At 43.1% G+C, this 22,726-nt stretch overlaps 1 protein-coding gene across 1 annotated transcript; it reads left to right on the top strand.

The window, feature by feature from the left end:
* Window positions 1-1,371: 1,371 nt before the first annotated feature.
* plppr5a (phospholipid phosphatase related 5a) lies at window positions 1,372-22,474 on the top strand. Its single transcript, XM_076977280.1, has 6 exons — window positions 1,372-1,794; window positions 4,717-4,849; window positions 7,434-7,684; window positions 14,071-14,247; window positions 17,332-17,466; window positions 19,497-22,474. The coding sequence occupies exons 1-6, from the start codon at window positions 1,591-1,593 to the stop codon at window positions 19,524-19,526; spliced, it is 930 nt and encodes a 309-aa protein (XP_076833395.1). The 5' UTR covers window positions 1,372-1,590; the 3' UTR covers window positions 19,527-22,474.
* The last annotated feature ends 252 nt before the right edge of the window (window positions 22,475-22,726 follow it).

Below are 22,726 nucleotides of genomic sequence, written 5' to 3'. Positions count from 1 at the left end.
AATGGATAACTGGAGTTTGACAAGAATTAGGATGACAGATGGAGAATCTGTTTGAGTAGAAGGCTGAGGGGTGAAGAATAGTGAACATCTGTCAGTCTCAAGTGACACTTTTAAAGATACACTTCTAGAGGGCTGACAATCGACACTTGAAAACAAGAATGACAGCTGAGCATTTAGGAATGAGAAATGATAACTGATAACTGATAACTGGTATTTGAGAAACGACGGACAATGGTATACTGCATTTTTCGACAGCATGCCTACACTCTTTTGAAGATTGTCTGGCCCGAGGGCGACGAATGTCCTCAACAGTAGGCTGAGCTGTGCTGAGTATTTAGAAACGAGCGCTCGCCAGCTACAGCAATCACGGCAATCGCAGGAGCTGTCCATGGTGCTAAAAAAAGACTCAAGCCCCGCTGGCACACTATGATGGCCGCACCACAGATTTGTGACCCGAACTGGGTTATTTTCAATAGATCACGGATTAGGGTAACGATACCTTAAAATGAAGTGCTGACTTTGTAAGCGTTTTCGTGTACATTTTCGTGTACCAGATCGCACACTACCCAGACATACGAACAACACCAACTTATAAAATTAGGTTAGATGAAAATCATAATAGAATCAAACACCATTATCGTTTGCCTTGTTTTGTTTGTCAGTTTGTCAGTTGCCAAACAGCGTCGCAGTTCATAATTATTACAAAGTCGTCTAACCGTCAATACGTAAGTGAAATAAACAGACAATGGATGACCTAGTGTTAGTGAATGATGCTCGTGAAGTTAATGGAACTTGCCAATCCTAAGAGTTTAAACAGATTAAGCTAAGTTTAAACTCTAAGTGAATTAATTGCATTTGACATTCATTCGGTTCACGATTACGTTTTAAAATTTCGCGCCACTGAAATCTTTACATAATGTATAAATGAACTGCCTGTGATCCTACACGGTGACCTTGCCATTGCGAGTGCACAGAAACAAGCTTTACATCACCAGCGAGATTCTCATCTGGAAGCCACAAATATTTTGTATCTCATGTATATCTCATGTTTTCACAAGCTGTACTCCGCGTTTAGAGTTTTACCAGGAAGCAGCACACGTTTTATTAATAATCACAAACTGATCGCACCCGTTAATTCAAATACTGGAACTAAAATCGCGACTTTTAGTTCGGCAGAGTAGTTTCAGATTCAGTTGTCGTGTGTATCGAACAATTGAGGACAACGACGTGCTGTTCCAAACTTTTATGGTTTGTGAACGTATAAACGTGATTCCTCGAGTCTTTCCCTCTGAACGTACTCTTCCCTGCGCGAGCAGAGACACGCCTACCACGCGGACCAGCGCTCCCGTCCTCTCTCCCTTCATTTGTGCGCCCAGCAGCAGCGCACAACCACGCCAACGTCCTTGCGAGGTTTGACTGCCTATATCCGTCTCTCCAACGATTTTGACGGATTTGTAGGCTTTTCCGTAGGCCCTGATGTGGGGAGAACGTGGATCATTTGGGATGTATTGCCGGATCATTGTAGAACCGACTAAGAATCTTGGTTAACCCAGGTATACACTGGACTCCACTTTTTTACCTTAGTCAACGATGCTGTACTTTCAGCTGGTGATCATGGCAGGGACCGTCATGTTGGCGTATTATTTTGAGTACACGGACACTTTTAACGTACACGTCCAGGGGTTTTTCTGTCACGACAATGCCTACATGAAGCCTTACCTCGGCCCGGAGGAGTCCAGCGCGATCCCCCCTGTCATCCTGTACGCAGTGGTCGCCGGCGTGCCCGTACTTGTGGTGAGTAATGTGTGACCTTATGCCCGCAATGCAAAGTTGCTCTCTGGAGTATAAAACAACACACTGTTGCAGTCATAGAATAGGGAAAAAAAGTGTTGAATTTTATGTTGGATAATTTTGGGCATGGAATGGAAATAAAGGACATGGTTATTGAATAGGGATGATCTTACCATTTCAGAAGTTAACTAGACTATTGAGGGTCAATTTGTGTTTCATCTAGTGTGGTGAACATTGACGTATTTGGAGTGACAGAACAATAATGCATAAGCTTGGATGTATGTGATGTCCGTTTAACTGTATCTTGCTTTCTTTGTGATATGATGGCAGCCAGTAGTCACTTAGTTGGCTGCGTCTCTAGAGCAAAGTGTAGATGTTGTTGTGTAAGTACTACTTTAACGGTACTGAGTTCACAAGGGCTCTGGCAGCTGCGTGGTGGTAAAAGTGAAACCTCAGTACCAGCTGCGGCCGGCCCGTCTCTGGGGACCCACTGTGCACACTTACAGAATTCATACTTATTTGAGTCAGAATTAATGAGCACAAGTAATGAAAGCACCAGCAGTGTGACTCTATGCAAAACCCCTGAACAGATTCAAGGTCATGTTGATTCACTATTCTCAACACTGTAGTGAACTCTTTAAAAAATTAGGACCTCAGTCAAGCATTTCCCCATAGTGTCGAGTGCGGTGTTGTGTGTGCTCTTTATAGTGCACTGATTGACAGTAAAGGTTGCCTATCAGCAATCACCTGAGGATTTTGCACTGCTTGACTCATTCAGTTCTAATCCTAAGGTGTTAATACAGAGGCATATCCACTGGGTGTGTACACCCCCACACCCCCACACCCCCATGGCCCCGCCCTCTCAGCCGCTCCTGTCCCCAGCTACAGAAAGGCCAGCAGCTTGGATTCGGGAGACCGGATTGCTGGTAGACCTTAAGCATAGACGATGATTCCAAGGAGAAGCGAAAAACCTGAGAATTTGAATTTGAGAAATGCATCATGTGTTCAGGAACATGTCGGTGTCACTGGCTATATCCTCCTGACGCCCAGAGGAGGACGGGGTCCGCGCTTGAGTCTGGCTCCTTTCTGTCCAGAAGTATGTTCCAAATGTTTTTTTTTCTTCTCCATGTTACCTTCAGTAGGTTCCATTGATGGCTTAAATAGGTCTGCTGCTGAGGTGTAGATGGAGTCCTCTTTTAACTCACCCACTCTGACCTTTCTCCCCAGCAGAGGGGCACTCTTAGCTGGTCCACAACAGGCCTCCCTCGGAGATGCTCCAATATTCTTCCAACGTCCGCCAGTCGCCCAAGAGCAGCCTCGCTGGTCCAACTTTACGGTGCTCACATATGCAGAGCTCTCTGCTGACTGCATGATGTAAAATAAATGGCACAGCTAGCCTTAATAAAGGGATTGTCTTACATCGGCACAGATACCCCGAGGCTTGAATGTGGCTATGTTACGGTATTTGCCATTGAACGGCTTTGGATTTTGTGTGCCGCAGACAGCATGCGAGAGAGAAAAGGAGAGAGTTAGAGAGATAAAGAAACACCATACACATTCCAAAGTGTAACGCTGTGAGTAATGTTGGTGTTGGTGTAAGGTTAGCTATGTGAAAGCCCAGAAAACATATGATTCATTTGTGTTGAATTCACCATATGTTGTTTATGGGCCAAAATGGCATGACTGGTTATTAGTGAAAAGTGAGTAATACTTAATAACATTTTTATTTTGCATTTGTCAGAGGCTCTCATCCAGAGTGGCTTATATTTATGGACCCTGTGTATGTATCAATACGTATACAGTCTAATCAAAACTTATGCCAGCAGAGACTTCATTAATGCTAATGTCCATTAGCATTAAAATGCCTTGCCACATGCAAGTGTGTGTGTGTTTATCCAGGGGATCAAACCAACATCCTTTCTGTTGCTTACATCTCGATATACCAGATACCTACAGGAGTACAAATTTGGTGTCTCAAGCCAACAAAAGCTTTCAAAGCTTGAGTACCTTGAAGTGCAGCTCCAATAACGACACACTCCTCCTTCTGCATTTTGGCAGATGCTCAGATGCAGAGTAACTTACATATTTATCAATATGACAGCATGTGCATCGCCTGGAACTTGAACCTGTGACTTTACCTTGCACTGATCTACCAGACGAGCTGCAGAAGCATCGTGCTAGCGGTGGCCTGAGCACACACTGGTGTTAGTGAAGCATCGTGCTAGCGGTGGCCCGAGCACACACTGGTGTTAGCGAAGCATCGTGCTAGCTGTGGCTGTGCTCAAGCAGAAAGGTCAAAGTGCAGATGAGTTTACAAGCTGTTAGGGACCCAGCATGGACAAGGTCAAAGGTCAGAGGGCTATGAGTAGCTACAGCAGGCACCTCCATCCCTCAACCATGTTTGCCCAGGTGCTAGACTCATGCAACAGAGACTTTGTTCCTACCCAAAATCATGAGTTCATGACTTTATTAAGGACATGTTGTTTTGTATTCTATGACACAGTGCCGGTTCTTTCCTTTGGCTCTAATTGATGGCTTCTGACAAATGGCATCTGACTTATTATCCAGCCTGCGCCGTGGAAGCCCCACCATCCTCTCTGAATGAGGCTGCCTGAGTCCTGGAGAGGGAGCAGTCTCCACCGCTGCTCCAAATCAGGCCCATAATCATCTCCATTGTGTTCTTTGTATCTCCCTCCCCATGCAGCCAGTGCTTCGAATGCAAATGTATCGCTGGCTCTCATAAAAGTCTCCATGTGTCACCTCACACCTTGTGGAGAAGTACGAGCGAGTTCATAGCAGCGCAGAGAGCACGGTTCCATCTGGACCGGACGGCGTTCGGACAGTGCCGGGTGGGGAGGGTTTGGGGAGGCAGGAGAGGTAGGGGTGGAGCTGATGGGGATGCTGTCTTGTTTTTTGTCTTGTCAGATCACCGCCGCGGAGTCCGTGCTCTTCCTGCTGCAGTACATCTCCGAGGACCTGGACAACAGGGAGAAGATCATCGTGATGGGAGACTGCTGTTATCTCAACCCTTTGGTGCGCAGAACGTTCCGCTTTCTCGGTACGTGACGTGCTGATGCTCCTCATTGCCCACAACGATGCCCACTGTAACACAGGCAGAAGAGTGTTTGCACATAACGCTCCAGTCTCAAGGTGATTCCAGACCCAACGTGAGGCAGGTCACAGGGCCTTCAGCATATGTCATGAGGCCCAGACTGCTTTATTTATTTATCTGCTTTTGCCTCTGTACACACAAGCTTAATAATAGATGCTGAATATGAAATTCAGTGCCACAGGGGTCTTGGACATGATAAACTGCTGAGAACACAAGGCAGAAATCCTTTCTTTTGGAAAATTACTTCTGGTAACTGTAGTAAGTGGCCAGATGTTTACATATTACTCCAGAAAAATCTAAGAGGCTGTTATATCTTCTTCAGCTTATTAGTTCTTATTGTTTTATCCTGTGTTGCAGGCAGCAAATTAAATATTTGTCTGTTGCCCTCAACTTTAGTATTGTAAATATGGCAGTAAATACTGCTGATGTGCCGTGGGCAATGTTTGTGTTGCATTTGAGTTGTGTTATTTTTGAGTTGTGTTACATCACATTACATGCCAAGCTAAAAATGGACTCCTTTAGAGCAAAATGATGGTCTAAACATGAGAGCAGACAGGAGAGGGCAACGTTAGTGCTTTCTCCTGCTAATGTTCACTCTAATCTGGTCTGATGCTCCACTGAACCCTGAACACAGGCCATAAGAGCTCCGAGATGCAATGAGACAAAGTTCGACATTCTTACCCCACTCTGGCCTCCAGTGTGAATACAATGCTCCATCACCCTCCGCGCTGATGCAAGCGGTGAACCATAGTTTCACCCGAACGGAACTGGACCACAGAGTGGATTTATAGTTCGCATGAGAGGATGCTCAGTGGAGATTGTGTAACTTGGTTTGGGTGTCTTTCTATCACTATCAAAAAATTAGTTCATGTTCTGTTGAGATAATTGTAGAGATTTAGATGTTTTTAGCTTAGATTTAGCTTAACTATTGGAAAAAAGTATAAGAGCACTTTACCAACATAAAAATATCTAAAACATTTATACTTTAGCTGAGATAAATATTTTGTCATAAATAGAACAGTGTTTGAAATCAGTTTTCTGGATTTAAAGTATACATATAAATGAGAAAAATGTAATTTGTGTACTTTTAAAGCACAACCAAAAACCTTGCTTAAGTGCACTCATGTTAATGGCTTTCAAATAATACCAGTAATCCCACTGAAGCCCAGGACACACCAGTGTAACTTCCCTAACCAACCAACAAACCTAACTATGGTGCTCCATACTTTTAGAATTTTTCAGAATGTTACGCCCAATCCACCCGTTAATCTGAATATTATTTTGTCTTCCAATATTCCAATATATTGCACTACATATAAACTATATTGCCAAAAGTATTCACTCACCTTCCTTTACTCACATATGAACTTAAGTGACATCCCATTCCTAATCCATAGGGTTCAGTACGATATTGGGCCAGAACAGCTTCAACTCTTCTGGGAAGGCTGTCCACAAGGTTTAGGAGTGTGTTTATGGGGATTTTTGACCATTCTTCCAGAGGCACATTTGTGAGGTCACATAATGATGTTGGATGAGAAGGCCTGGCTCTCAGTCTCTGGTCTAATTCATCCCAAAGGTGTTCTATTGGATATCCGTGTCTTTATGGATCTTGCTGATGTTGGAAGAAGAAGGGGCCAGCTCCAAACTGTTCCCACAAAGTTGGGAACATGGAATTGTCCAAAATGTCTTGGTATGCTGAAGCATTCAGAATTCCTTTCACTGGAACTAAGGGGCCAAGCCCAGCTCCTGAAAAACAACTCCACACCATAATCCCCCCTGCACCAAACTTTACACTTGACACAACACAGTCAGACAAGTAAGCCCAGACTCGTCCATCAGATTGCCAGAAGGGGGAACACGATTCATCACTCCAGAGAATGCGCCTCCACTGCTCTAGAGTCCAGTGGTGGCATGCTTTACACCACTGCATCCAATGCTTTGCATTGCACTTGGTGATGTATGGCTTGGATGTAGCTGCTTGACCATGGAAACTCATCCCATGAAGCTTTCTGTGCACTGTTCTTGAGGTAATCTGAAGGCCACATGAAGTTTGGATGTCTGTAGTGATTGACACTGCAGAAGGTTGGTGATCTCTTCGCACTATGCGCTTCAGCATCTGCTGACCCCGCACGTGGCCCACCTCTTCGTGGCTGAGTTGCTGTCATTCCCAAACACTTCCATTTTCTTCTAATACAGCTGACAGCTGATTGTGGCATATTTAGGAGTGAGGAAATTTCATAACTGGATTTGTTGCACAGGTGGCATCCTATCACAGTTCCACGCTGGAATTCACTGAATGACCCATTCTTTCACAAATGTTTGTCTGCATGCCTAGATGCTTAATTTTATACACCTGTAGCAATGGAAGTGATTGGAACACCTGTTTCTGATCACTTGGATGGGTGAGCGAATACTTTTGGCAATATAGTGTATGTATAGTTGAGTCAGAACTGATCTTGGGATGAGCTGTTTCACCATCTCGCCCGTTAACACACTCTGCTACTCTGTTTTCTCGTCTACCCACTGTCAGGTGTGTACGCGTTTGGTCTCTTCGCAACTGACATCTTTGTGAATGCGGGCCAGGTGGTGACAGGAAACATGTCCCCCTACTTCCTGACGGTGTGCAAGCCCAACTACACCGCCCTGGGCTGCCAGCAGACCACACGCTTCATCAGCCAACAGGACGCCTGCACGGGCAACAGTGAGGACGTAACACGCGCCCGCAAATCCTTCCCGTCCAAAGAGGCCGCCCTCAGCGTCTACGCCGCCCTGTATGTCTCCGTAAGTACGTTCGCTCTGCTTTCACTTCAGGGAGGTATAGAAGAGGGACAGAACAGTGGAACTGGAAACACAGCTCCACACCAACAGTACTTGGGTGTCTACTTTAACTGTGGCTGAAATGAAGTTTCTAGAAAATACCGTCTTTTTTGAAACAGACCAGAAGATTAATGTGGGCTGTCATTTCCAAGAGCAGCGATTTGAGGACGTAATTTAAAATGAAAATGATCAAACATTTTTAAATGCAAGTTGGGTGTTTTGAAGAAAAGGATAGAATACAATAATACACAAGGAGACACACACTGCTGTGTTCATCATTGTTCCATTTTCATGCTAGTATGAACTGGTGGAGAGGCTCAGTGCATTCATGTGTTTGCTGAATGCAAAAGTGGACCTATAAACAATAAAAGCATTTTTATATTGATACAAAAAGGGGTGTTCTGCATTCTGGCTAGTAGTTATAGTCGTATTTTAAGTGTTGATGATGCTGCATTTTCTTCTAAACTGTTATTATGAAGCAATCAAGAAACTTCTAAATCCACTCATCTGCATCATAATTACCTTTCATCAGAAATGCTGAGTTCACAATAGTGAACAACACTTCACAGCTAGATATTCTTGCCTATCACACACAATTACCCCCACGTCACCGATCTGTGTCATGCCATGGTCAGCACCCATCCCACCACACACACCTGCACCCACTGATCTCCACACTGCATGCACCAATCACCTGCCTCGATCTCTCCTGCCGTCCACCCACATATTAGTTCGTTCTGTGCACCTGTTTTTATTTTCATTTTGGACTTCCACAGGTCCCATCCAGTGTCCGATCCATGTGAACTAGCCTTCACGGGAGACTGTGCCACAACCTTCTGAGTAGTCCTGCAGTCTGCCGCTGGCTTACACACCTTCATCCTGCCACTTGCTTCAGAGTTTGTCTGGTTACCCATTTGGTCCCACTCACTGGGGCTTCTTTGGTTCTGTTGCTCATTTGGTGAGCCTGCGGTTCCTTCCGCATATCTGAATAAACTCTCTGACTCCAACAGCACGTCACAGTTGTGGTTGCCAGTCGCAACCGTTATTCACCAACAGCAAGAGCTTGCGGATGCGAGAGCTTTCTAGTACGGCTAGCGATGCTGGTGATGTCGGTTTGGTGATGTCTGATTGTCCACATCAATTCAGAGAGGCATGCCATCCACAGGCAGATTATGAATTCCATGTGGTGCCAGCCACTACAATACCTGCTGGAATAAGTAAGCCTTCGTAGTGTTTGTGGAGGACCTAGAGATAGACCTCCAGGTGGAGCTCACCTTCAGTGAGGTGGAAAGCTCCTAGTCTAGCCAGCACTCCATGTGGTCATCACTGATCCCGCCTCTTGCCCTGCTGGGGGCTAACGAGGGGGAACAGGACCTTCATGCCCTGAGCCAACCCACATCCCCTCTGCCCTTGCAACAAGCTGAATGTACCATTGCAAAATGGCTTCCCTCTACACATTTGGCCACAAACCTCGCTGGGAGCAGAACACCCAGGATCCGTGCCTACGCCTCTCCTCATGCCATGTATGTAGAGGGATGTTTTTCAGTTCATAAACTCCTTTGTGGTGTGTGGATCAGAACAACACCGTGATGGTGAGTCTCACTTCATCGTGATGGTGAGTCTCACATCATCGTGATGGTGAGTCTCACTTCATCATGATGGTGAGTCTCACTTCACCGTGATGGTGAGTCTCACTTTACCGTGATGGTGAGCCTCACTTCACCGTGATGGTGAGCCCCTCTTCCAGTTACCAGGCTCAGTTCAACAGATAAGTGGAGCACATCAATCAAGATCTCGGCAAGTTTCTGAGGCGTGTTTCTTTCTAACAGTTACACCCCGATATCTGGAGAACCCATCTGGCTTTGGTGGAGTGCACAGTGCTCGCTGTTCCATACATCTACTGGACACCCAGTTTAAGTGCATTTTGAGCTTACAACCACCCTGGAATTCTTGGAACTATCCATCCTCAGGTCTTCCTGCCCCGTAGGCCTGATTTGTCCAGAGAGGTCAGAGGTCAGCTCTGGTGAACTATAAGAGGTACAGAGCCAGAGAGAGCAGCTGTGTGCCAGCTGGCTAGATGTTGAATCCAGAACTCGTCATGTTTTTCCATCATGTTCAGCCCTCTAGGTGAAGCACTAATCAGCAGTGGGCCCTTTAGAGCCACTGGCACCAACCAACTAGACACTGATGAACACACTGATCACTCTGTACACTCCAATCACCAGCACCAATCACTCCCATGACCACAGTCACATTCCCATTATTCCAATCACCCACTTATTAGTTTTCTGTGTGCATGTTTTAATTGGGTATTTATTCCTGCAGATCCCCATCTATAGAGGATGAAAGGTGACAAACAAACAAACAAATAAATGTGCAGCATAAAAATAGAAATAAAGAATTAAATGCATAAATACTTGACATAAAATAGTCTATTTTATTTATTGACTGATTTATTTAATGTTTTATTTATTTATGGATTTACTGATTTAAGGATTTATTTATTTCTGGATTTATTTATTCAAGGATTTATTTATTTATGGATTTACTGATTTAAAGATTTATTTATTTATGGATTTATGCCTCTGTTCCATGTTAATAAGGTGGGCGAGACTATGGCAGTTCTAATGAGCTGTTGGTCGAGGGTGGGTAGGGGTCAGACCAGAGGTAACTAAACAACTGAATGTGAACTAATAGGAAAATGGAACATGGGAGCCTGTCCCAGGTCCCAGGACAGAAGTTTGGACTAGCAGATCTGCAGAATTAAGATGAATATTTACATTTACATTTATGGCATTTGGCAGACACCCTTATCCAGACTTACATTTTTATCAAAATTTTTATACAAGTGAGCAATTGAGGGTTAAGGGCTCAGGGGCACCTCAGTCATGGCCTCAGGTCTGGGGATCGAACCCACGACCCTCCGGTCACAAGACCAGTTTCCTAACCACCAGGCCATGACTGAATATCTGACCAGTGGTACAGTGGGCACTTTGATGACGTCTTATTTTGGGTTGGCAAACTAGGGCTGCTGCTGTATACTATAGGGGTCACATTTCATGCATGTTAGTTAGGGCCCTGGATAATTGTGGGTTGTGAAGAACTATGCCCCAAACAAAGCAGCCACCATTACCAGGGTGCGTGTGAGCGTAGGCTGTGTCTGACTGCACAGCTGCCCATGTCGAGGCTACTAGGAGAGGGACAGGAACACGAGGTCATTATTTTATTACACAACAGTAACACGGTGGCGTTCTTCACTATTAAAGCATTTTGGACAAAAGGAATAAAAATAAAAAAAACAAACCTACGCTTGTCCAGCTCATCTGCGATTTCCAGCAGAACCTGCGACAACCTCCCATGTGCCATTCTGAGGGATTTCTTATTCACGTTCTATCATTAAGTCTCATTCCCACCCACCTTTGACCAATACTGCAGTAGTTTTACCCACCTCAATAACATGGAATAGAGGCATAAGTCCAGAAATCAATAATCCCATAAATAAATAAAATCCTTATGTCAATAAATAAATAAATAATTTATAAATAAATTAACATTATCCAATTTTATGTTGAGTATTTATGCATTTGTCTATTTATTTCTATGTTTATGCTACATGTATTTTAATAAAACACTCACTTCTCATTCAAGCGGCATGTCTCAGTTGTCCTGACGTTTGAGAGCATGTCCTGTCCTGGATGTCTCTTATGATGCTTCACTAATCAAATTATTCTGTTAGACTAAACGGGAATTTTTATCTTTGGCATGTCAGCTTTTCATTTGCAATTACAGCATAGTGGTTGAGGGCTTGGTTCAGGAGCTATTTGTATTGTTGCAAATAATTCAGTTTGGTTTGATTCGGTGAGTCGTAATTTGATCCAGTCACTTCTCATCTATTCTGTGGGAGTTCAGGCTTCTCCAGGTATTCTGGAGACACTGCGTCAAACTGCATCCCACGTGAAGACCCAAACTAGGCAGCTAAAACCCAGATTTTAAAACCCAGATTTTATGCGTACCGTGTTTCAATCTTCTGTTTCAAACACGCACACAAAAAACTTAGCACTGTATTTTTTAACTTTTCAACTCTATCCTTTCAATGGTTATCTTTTTGGTGCGACAGTGCTAATACATGTGAAAAAGTATTTTGTTTAATTGACAAAAAAGGCTAGCAATTCATGTTTGTGAATCTGTAATCACCTACCCAAAATCAAGCTGTTCCAACAAAGGCATTTGTGCTTGTGGGAAAGTAGGAGTGCAGCCTTTGTAGATTGTACCAGGTAAGAATTCACAGTCGTTACACATTCAAGTCATGTTGGAACATGCATTAAAAGCTTTTCAGGATACTGCTAAAGTTCATTTTTGAAGGCACAAGGGACTTGTGTGAGCTGAATTTTATCATGCTCTTTTCAAACGAACCAGATGTTGATGTTTCAGCAATTTCTGACATGGACCTCATCTCTGGTTTGCAGAAAACCTCATCACAAATCATGCGGCGCTCCCACTGTGATCCTGAAATCTTTTGACATTTGTGGAAGCTGAGACCATTTTAGTTTTGATCAACAAAGAATCATAGAGCTGAAGATAGAGGAACTGAAATGACAGATCACAGACTGTTTATTAATCCTTCTACTTATTACACCATTTCTACTCAAGTACTGCTCAGGTCAGCCAGCAGGAGGAAGAGGAGGAAGAGGAAGAGGCCACATCCAGACTGATAGAGACTATCTGCTCCAGTCTGATAGCAGGATTTTCAGAATTGATAACCTCTCTCCTCTTCTAACAGCCCGTAACTTAATCATTGTGTGACTTTTCTGTCAGTGCACATGATGTATACAACTCAATGCTTTCATAACTGTATAACCTGCTTAAGTGTATCAACTCCCAAAAAGAACACATTAAGGAATCCATGGATTTACAGGCATGTCCTGTGGGTTCCAGCAACGCACACTTTCCGCGTTGTTCAGAGCCCACATTTAATTTAGATTATTTAGGAGATATTGGTCCATTTTCACAAAACCAGACAGAGTAGGAATTCCTGTTATCCCTGGTAGTTTGGATGTGACCTGCTGCCTGCTACAAGGACGCGCTGGCGTGTTCAAAAAACGACACATTGAAAACGTAAAGCACGTGCTGCCTCACAGCCCTCATAATGCTTATCACATTAACCATATTTTAGAAAAATATCAAATGAATAACAGAGAACAGGAATCCGATTTTGACACCAACTCCCAGGAGCGTTTGGAAGGTGTGGTTGATGGACTAGCAAAGCATCCAATGTGGTCTTGTTAGAGATTAACCTGATGGCTCCCACGGCAGTAATCAAATTAATATTCTTGATGACAGATTTACTCTCCCCTGTCACGCCCAAACGATGTAGGAATGATAGTGGGGTGAGTGGATCGATAGCAGTAGTGAGTGTCTGCTCGCCGTAATAACCTGCATCCTGCCACCGATGATGGAACACCAAAGGTGGATGCAGTCAGGGGAAGAGAGCAGACGTGGGGGCCTAATGCTGTAGGGTGGGTGCATGGAGTGGTGGTGGGGGGGGGGGGGGTAGTAGGGGGGTGTCGCAGTGCAGGGCTTCAGTGCTTCTGGGTGCCATTTACTCCAGTTTGTGTGTGTGTCTCTAGGTGTTCTATTTATAGAACTTTTTGGGGACCAAATGTCTCCATCAATCTGAATGCATGAAATTGTTTGTCAGACAATTGTGTTGGTCCCTATAAGGATTTTCCCGCCATTTTAAGCTTTTTTTTTTTTTTTTGTTTCTGAAGCAAGGTTAGGTTGGTGTCAAGGCACATCATTATTTACATTACATGACCAGTGATACACATGGGAAACCCTCTCTCATTATATATATATATATGTAGGTGTGCGTGTGTGTGTGTGTGTGTGTGTGTGTGTGTGTGTGTGTGTGTGTACCTGCTTGATCAGCCTAATCTGATAGATGGCAGACAGCTCCTCTCTGGTCCCCCCCCCGCTCACTGTGATGTGTGGTTCAGATAGCAGAGGGAACCTACAGGACGCATTGACTTTGTCAGCTCCCCCCACACGGTTTAGTGGGGACGGACCTCTGTAACCGCAGGTGATGATGGAGACCGCAAGCATATTGTGGATGCGACAGGCATACATGGCCACAACCGTTCGACATAAAAACATTTAACTTGTTAATAATTAAATTAAGCCACCAGATGCTCCATGTAGCAAACATTAGCTGAAATTCCTAATCCTCTTGAGGTCCTTTGCAGTTTCACAGCTGGTCCTGGGCTTTAATCCTAAAGATAGGTGTCACACCCTGTCATGCCCCGATGTACGGCGGGAAGCGGCAGGACGATCATGACGTGTGTTGTGCGCAGATGTACATCATGTGCAGGGTGAAGGCTAAAGGCACGCGCCTAGCCAAGCCTGTGGTCTCCCTGGGTCTCACCTGCCTGGCCTTCCTCACGGGGATCAACCGCGTGGTGGAGTACCGCAACCACTGGGCCGACGTCATCGCCGGCTTCGTCATCGGCGGAGCCATCGCCGTCTTCGTGGTAAGGGCTACTTCCTCTTCTGCTGGCTTTGAACAAGGGCATTTCTATAACCATCATATTCAGCAGAACATCCATTATTGTTTACCCTCCACTTCCCAGTTGCTATTAATGGATCTTTTGCAAAAATGTTTGAGCCTGTCAGGTGTACAGACATGCGATGCTATGCTGATGTTACAACTTTTGCCAGATTGCTGTTATTTGTCAACAAAGCCCTTAGAATGGGAACAAGGGAAATTAATAAATTATATATTCCATGTAAAATATGCATCTGTTACATTTAGATTGTACTGTGTTACAAACGGTACTCTAAAATTTAATTCAATTCACACACTGCACACTTCGATCCAAAACTGGAGTAACTGAAGTAACTGGAATAACTGGAGTAACCAAGCGTTCCTTCTTCACTTACATTTCATATCGGTTGTCATGTATTTACTGAATAATTTACAATAGTTAAAGAATAATATGCCTTATATGTAACTTATGCAATAACTAAATATTAATGCAGGGGTCCAAGAGCTTAATTTGATTTATTGAGAGACAATTATTATTGGCTTGCAAGCAAATCCTATTTTCCAGAAAAATTGTCAATTCTACTGTCAGTTGTATTAATGCACTTTGCTCACACTTCATTGCACTGGATTTAAGTGGTTAAAGTGGTTCCATTTGATAGCTGTTTCATGTACATTGCAACATCTGGCAGGCCTCCTGGAAGATGAGTGTTTTTGGAGTCTCTTTTAAGAGTCTCTGCTGCAACACATTGTTTTATGAAAGCAGAGAATAAAGCTATAAAGCAGCAGGGCTGAAATCTCTCACAGGAGAGAGGCGAGTCGTGTTCCCCTGGATCCCCCTGGGATCCCCACTATCTCCTGGGATCCACTGGATCTCCTGGGATTCCCTGGATCTCCTGGGATCCCCTAGGATCCTGCAAATAGAACTCACCACACCTGGGATTCAGTCCTAGCTGTGCGAAATGCCTCTTCTTCTGTGGGGGTGCGTTGTCCCCAGTCATTCCAGAGTGACTGGACCAACCACATGCTCTGACACTTAGGGCGACTCGCTTAATTGGGTTTCCTCGGTTTGAAAGGTAGGCCATATCTACATTTCTGGCAGCTGGGTTAATAAGAGTACACCGTTGAGCAGACATTCAGAGGTGGCAAGTAAGCCACTTTAGCTAGAAGGACAAATGTGGTCGCTGATGGTTAACCTCGTCATAACCTCATCACAATTAGCTAAATGCCAGTGAAAGGTGAACCTCAAACAGTCGGTGATGGAGATGCATCTGATCATTCAGCGGTGAGGTGCCTCTCCTTCTCCTCCACCCTTTCACCACTGACTCCAGCGTTGCCGCTAAGCCCGGCTGGGGCGGGCACCTCCTGTGTCTGCTACAGAGCCACGTTTGAGGCTACTGGCTCCTGCTTGGCCATGCACAGCAGGCAGGGGGACGGTGAGAGATAATTAGGTCAAGACCACAAGACCATCTCACAGCAGCATGGCGGACCCTCCTAGAAACCACCCAATTATGACAATGAAATTCATTTGTCATTGAAATACTCTAAATTCTTAAAGGGACACCCAAATAAGCGATTGTGTTTTTGAAGGAGAGAAGCCATTGTCCCAAACTTGCTTGGTCTCTGGATAAATGTTTTATGAAAGAGAGTTGTCGGTTTAGTGTAGCACCGAGGCAAAAAACGATCACGTCTGGCAAGATTCAACTGCCTGTGTGCATGGGGGCCATCGTTAAGTTGATCTGTGCAGAGGGACGGGAGCGGCGCAGTAGCTTTTAGCGTGGGGTGCCTGTCTTTCCTCCCGGGGCTGCCTCACCAGCCCATGATAAATGACCTATTTCTCCAGCTAAGGGCGATGGAGGAGGTGTGGGTGGAGGTGTGGGTGGGGTGGGGGTGGGGGTGAGGGTGAGGCGCAACGGTGGGCAGGAGGATGGGGACGAGTATCTGATAAAGTCAAATGTTCTAGTACTTTAAGTGTGTGTGTGTGTGTGTGTGTGTGTGTGTGTGTGTGTGTGTGTGTGTGTGTGTGTGTGTGTGTGTGTACATGCTTGTGTGTCTTTAGCCCCTTTCAGACATTCACGGCAACCCTAAACGTTTCTAGATATTCTCCGGAGGAGCTGTATGTGAGAACGCAGACGTCTGAGTCGGTTGTACTGAACACTGAACAATCTTCAACCTGCCAGCTCCATAGTACAACGTGCGGCTAATGTCCGTCAGAGCCCCCATGCGATTAGAAAGGGGAGATGTCTGGAGAAGTCACAGTGAGCAAACAGCCATGTCAATGACATTCATGTCATGTAACTGGCGCAAAACCAGAAAAAAATGGTTGCAAGATGAAAATATCCAGAAACGTTTGCAGAAAATAATGTAGTATTAATATCAACGCAAAAACAGCCATCATTATGTAATCAGTTGTTTCATCTGCCGCCGTTGATGTGCTGTAAACTAAGCACGATTTCCACAGTGTACTCTTTCTGTCATGCTACACCTCCTGCCCCTCCACACAGCTGTTACCCCGCACCTACACCAGAGGGTTTCCAGTAGGAACGCGTGACCACAGCCTCCTGCTGTGCACTGTGTGAGAGGGCAGCTACGTACAACGTCCAGCCCTGATTCTCCAGATGTTGCCTACAGTTCATATGTGTTGCGATTTGGGTGCTAGTGGCTGTGTGCATGTGCAATCGCCGTTTTCGATGAGTTCCAACAGTCTTGTGTTTATGATCGTATGGAATAGCCAAATAATGTTAATAGCTATACTTTATACAGAATGTCTCCAAGAGAACAATAAGTTGCATTTGTCCCAGACTCAATTACAATGTTCATTTTGCCATGGTAAAGGATGTCTTGCCCATTTCACCCCCTGAAAGAGCGATTAATCTAGGGCAGCTAGAAGTGTGAGGAGCACAAACCATCATTCATGACTTTCACCAAGAGGAACCTGGAAGTTCTCATTTAAGACTGCTAATGAGCCTTTGAGGAGGGCAAACCCCCCTCTGTGTGTCTTCCTGTGTCATTCTCTTGCTCTCTCTCTCTCTTTCTTCCCTGTGTTGTGTTTTGTGTGGGGCTCTTGTCTAAGGTGGTCTGCGTCGTCAAGAACTTCAAGGGGAAGCCGTTGCTGAGCGTGATGCCACCGGAGGAAAGTGCTCCCAGCGCTCACCTGCTCAGGCAGCCGAGGGTGGAGCACGCCGTGGAGAAATACGGGGCCCCACAGGTATGCCGGAGCTGGCCTTGAAGTGTGGGGGCGCCTTTACCCTACAGGCTTCCCTTTGATACACACGAACGCCGTGGACTCAACCGCGTTGTCTTTGATGGAGACGCGATGCTGGCACACCGCACCATGCGGGACTGTTCAAAGTCGGACGTGCGGATAAGCTGTCAGGATAATTAGCTGTCTGGTCAGGTAGAGCAGAGAATTTTATGGAGTTAATGACCTTGGTTTTATACTCTCTATTGATTTAGTGTTCAATATGCATCAATCATAGAACTGAGGTGATTTTAATGAAATGGCCCGGTACTTTCTGAACATCAAACATTCTTGTCTGTAAAGTAGTTGCATGGGGAATGCAAAGGAAGCTGTGAAATTGGACACTGTGAGAGATCATCTGGGGAGTGAACTTAAAAGGCTTGTCAGCCATTTGGGGTCTTTTTGTGCATCCTCTTTACTCTGGGGTTGGGTTTGCATTTTTTCTGCTCTGTAGCAGTAATTTTACAGCTCCCTGGGGGAAAAAAGCTGAAATAAGAGTGTAAGTCTAATTTGAGAATTTGCTGCAGAGCTGAAAAGCATTGTTTTCAGAGTTAATTTGAGTTAACACTAAATGAGATGTATTGTGACATGGTTATTAATAATTGGTTTGGGGAAAATATGCATTGAATCCTTCTGCAAGAATAAACATCTTTACAGAAATGCAATAACTTGGATGCTACAGTAGACATACAAGTATACCTTGATAGATTACTTAGACACACCTGGGGACAGGTCTTGTGTTTTAAAACTAATAGTTTGTAATCCACCAATCATATTGTATTCTCTACAAGGGCCAATCAGGAAAGAAGATGACTGGTATCCAGTTTACAGGCATCTCAGTATTATGATAACTTAGCATTAAATCATTAAATCGCCAGAAAGAAAATATAACAATATGGAAAAAACATACAGAATCATACAAGTCAATATTGCTGAGAATTACATAGTATTATATTTAGTCAAACCCAAGAAAAATGCATATAATTTGAAATTATATGTATTAGTCTCTATTGTGTTCTTTCAAATTATGTCAGATGAGTCATATTTATCATATGACCTTGCTTTCTAATGTTAAGAACATACATTTTATATTGAGTTGTTTGAATCTCATTGGTTCTTTTTTAATCATCTGTGATTTCCTGTTTTATTAGAATACTCATATTAATGTTGCTGTATTCAAATATATATGTTAGAATTAGATTGATGTATTCAGCAGCCTGTCGCACCTTATTTCAAAGGCCTGAATGATGATGCTGAATAATAGTTTTTCTTTTTCCTGGATCACGCTCGTCCAGATACCAACTCATGACATCATCAGTCTACGCATTTCCGCAGCTGTTCTCGAGAAAAACTAAACTATGGCAACCCAAAGAGTAAATTGATTCTGACACACTTCTGAAAATCGTGTCATATTAAATTTGACACGTGAAATACGAGAAGTTTCGAAGCTCTAGAGCTGTCCAGCGTTCAACAGGCAGTTCAGGCGTAGTTCACTGCTCAAACTGCTGTAGGCCATACATAACCTCGGAACTCTCAACCTTTCCGTTGCGCGCTGGTTTTGTCTTGGGGCCGTGACGGAAAACACGATATCACTCTCCCATATTGCGAATTGCACATGAGCAAGTCAGAATGTGATAGGCAGTTTGTCAAGATTATCAGGACAGCCAGAGACATACTGCACGTGTCTCCGTTCACCCGTTTGGCGGCTTCTGTCAAGGCTTTGCCGTTAATCTTGAACGCGGTTAAAGGACAGTTTGGTGGGACCAATATCTATATTGTCTTTGGCTTAGAAGATGTGTAGTAGTAAATCAACCAGATTAAAACAGTTGCATGAATGGGTTGTGGTTAAAGTGCGTGTCGTAACGTGACGAGAGATCTTTAGCATACCTACTGGCACATGCACAGACCACATCAAGCAGAAAGCTGGTGAGTCATGCTTGTTCCAAACAGGAACAGAAGAAGATATCTTCACGTTTTGTTTGCTTTGTGGTTTTCAGAGTCCAATCACATATGCCGAGGTCACATGACAGTAAGGAGGCCCGAAGATCCAGAAACCTGCGGAAAAACGTTGCTGCTCTCCATGGTGACTAATGACTGTGTGCAACATTAGTTTTATAATTTATTTTACATTTTTATGGTCTAGTCCTGAAGTCCTGCATACACGTAGTGTCTGTTTACATCTTACATTAACATGTTTTTGATGACTGAATCATGTTTGGATTTCACTTGACCACATGAAGAGCCAGGTGTAAACATGTGGGTGGATCGTAACCACATTTAATTTAATTAAATTCTGCACATATTTCACAATGTATATTATGCTGGTAATATGCCTGATTACAGTAGATATTAGGAAGTAAAATAGAAATGACATGTGGGTTTGGTGTGCTTTCACAGCAGGAAATTAAATCACACTAGTGATGCATTTTAGTGGAAAAGGTCAACGGAGTGCAACCAAAGTAAATCCAGATTTATTCCGGATATGAAACACATGTTAATGTAAGGTGTAAACAGACTATTAGTGTAGGCACGTGTTTTCCTGGTCTTGTTGATCTTTTAACATATGTAGCTAGTGCATATTACTCTTTTCAATATGCAGGGTCAGGAAGTAAACATTGAACTAATGTTACAAAGCAACAATACAGTGCATTTTCCTCTATAAGTAGAAATGTTTAAACATTAGGTATTGATAGATGGTGTTACAGTTAAGGAGAGCTGGACCTGTTTGCACTCTTCTTTGTTCAAGGATTAATTACTTTGGCTTCAAATGACCCACTGAGTGAACTATACATATTATTGATATAATTTTGAACCTTATCATTGTGATTTGTTGTTATTTGTAATGGTGCTTGCTCATATTTTGCTCATTTTCACATGCCTTTCAAAAGAAAAGTTATAAAAATATGAAAGGAATATTGCCATTATTTACAACACATTATTTATGGAGCTATTATGTCAATGTATAATTGTGGTGGACATCTCTCACAGTGCAATAAACAGGGAATGCTGTGTGCAGGACCCAGAAACTCTGCTGCATGCATTATTAAACAAGCTTTGAGAGAGCAAAGATGAGATGGAGTTAAGATGAAGTTTTGTGTCCTTGGCGAAGAGACGCTTGAGCAGGGTTGATTTTGGACAGTGGCTGGAGATTGATTAAAGAACTCACACAAGATTAGACATGCTATGCTTTTGCACAGACCTTGTGGTCAATGCAGTGTGAGTGTCTGTGTGTGTTTGTATACACACACATGTGTATGTGTGTCCTTCATGTGTAAATATATCCTCCAGTGGTTTTGGGGAAGGCGGGTTTAGCCTTGCTAGACAATCAGCAGTCCATGTCTACATTGTACATGAACCAGGCATGGAGATAGACAGAATGAGAGATTAAAGACTCCCTCTTGTATTGAGACAAAGATGTTTGTCTTTCTTTAAGCCAAGTGTATCAGACTGTTCCTGTGGAGTGAAGCATTCACCTTATCCTAACACACCCAGTTCACTTCTGTGGGGTAATAGTTTATTAAATCAGGTCAGACTACAGTGTGACACGCAGGTTTTATCCTGTCAAACTGTTATATTCAACAGAGAATGTAAAAATATGTTATGTTTTCTTATTGTGACGTCCTTCACATCCTGCAATATGTCAGAGGACATAATGTGTTCTTTTATGTCTGTGTACGAGTTCAAACTCTATTTATGTAATTATGAATAAAAGGCACATCAGGACATTTTAATTATTATTTGAAGGAGATTTTTTACATTTATTAAGAGAGATAAAATTATGAACATGAAAATATAAGGAAATATAATAATATTACTCTTTGACTTGAGTTTAATGTTTTATGTCCCATAACCAAGTGTTGATCACGTCATTCGCACCATTGTTTTTTTCATTCTTCTCTTTTATGTTGCGTGGTTTGTAAAGGGACACACATGAAGGCAAACACTCACATAACACCATCGAGTACCGACCCGACTCCACTAGTCCATTCTGAGGTACAGCCTGTACCTGTAATTCTCACCTGTAATGGCTCCATTTCATATTGTATATTTGACTGACAGACATATAATTGATCACTTCATCATTTTGTTGCTGCTGTTGTTGATTTTGCTGAAATTAGTTTTTGTTGTTTTTTCTTCAATATGAAAACATTAAAAATGAAGGATTTCATGTAGTTTTGTCCAAAATAAACTTGTAGCTGGACATTGGCAAATATAGAACCATTGGTAAAGAAACATGAGCAGGTATTATATTTCAGTGACATCATGATTTTAAATCTATTATGATTATTGAGTATACATTGCATTTTTGTGTATAATTTCAAGTTTTGTTTCATGATATTTAATCCTCCCCCACCAAAAAAAGAAATAAAGAAAGAATTTACTAAGTAATATGGAAAGGTCAGATTAATCCTAAATATTTGAAGACATTTTGGCCTCAATCACAGGTACACAGAGAGCTGAAGAACAGTGAATGAAAATGACCACAGCATTCCAAAGTGTCCCTCTAAAGCTGTTGAGATTTGAGTGGTGAAGTGATGCCACTAATTCTACTGTTGTCTCATAGATCATCCTTGTTTTGATCATTGTTTTAAGCGGATAAGTGGCACACTCCTAAGATATCCTTTCACCCTTTCTTTCTTTTGAATTAATCCTCTTTGCATATAACATGATTTTGGACCTGATTAATCTTTTTTTTCTTTCGGTGATGATGACTTTGGTCACCACAAGGCATTTAATTTCCAATTTTCAGAATGTTCTGAATGGCATTTGGCACTCATTTTGAGAACAAACATAACATTTCTCCCTTAATAATTTACTCATATCATCTCAGGTTCAACTTTATCAGTCCATTCAAAAGTCATTTTAGAAGTCTGATTTGCTTGCTCTTCCATATCTTGTTGAATGTTTTTCTTGGATTTTGGGTGGAGTTGTAAGGGTTCAGTTGCATAATATCTGGCGATAGGCCTACATGGAACAGAAAGTCCTTTGTCACTGGCTTGGAGCATAAATGGAATATGAAACCTTTTGGTTCTAAATAGGTTTGCAAAGAGTCACAGAAGTCATTAGTGCTATATCTGTGAATGATTCCGCAAATAACATCAATTTGGAAAGCCAGTCCAAAGCAAGTTTTGCCTTGCATTCTAAATGCTCATCGTTTTCTTTTGTAAATTGTTGGACCAGTATGAAAGACTGTGTCACATGACTGTGTCACATGACCTTGAAAACG

This window comes from Brachyhypopomus gauderio, chromosome 16, assembly GCF_052324685.1.
Source record: "Brachyhypopomus gauderio isolate BG-103 chromosome 16, BGAUD_0.2, whole genome shotgun sequence".
NCBI classification, from domain to species: domain Eukaryota; kingdom Metazoa; phylum Chordata; class Actinopteri; order Gymnotiformes; family Hypopomidae; genus Brachyhypopomus; species Brachyhypopomus gauderio.
Note: the sequence above shows the minus strand (reverse complement) of the source record. Positions and strands in the feature narration are given on the sequence as shown.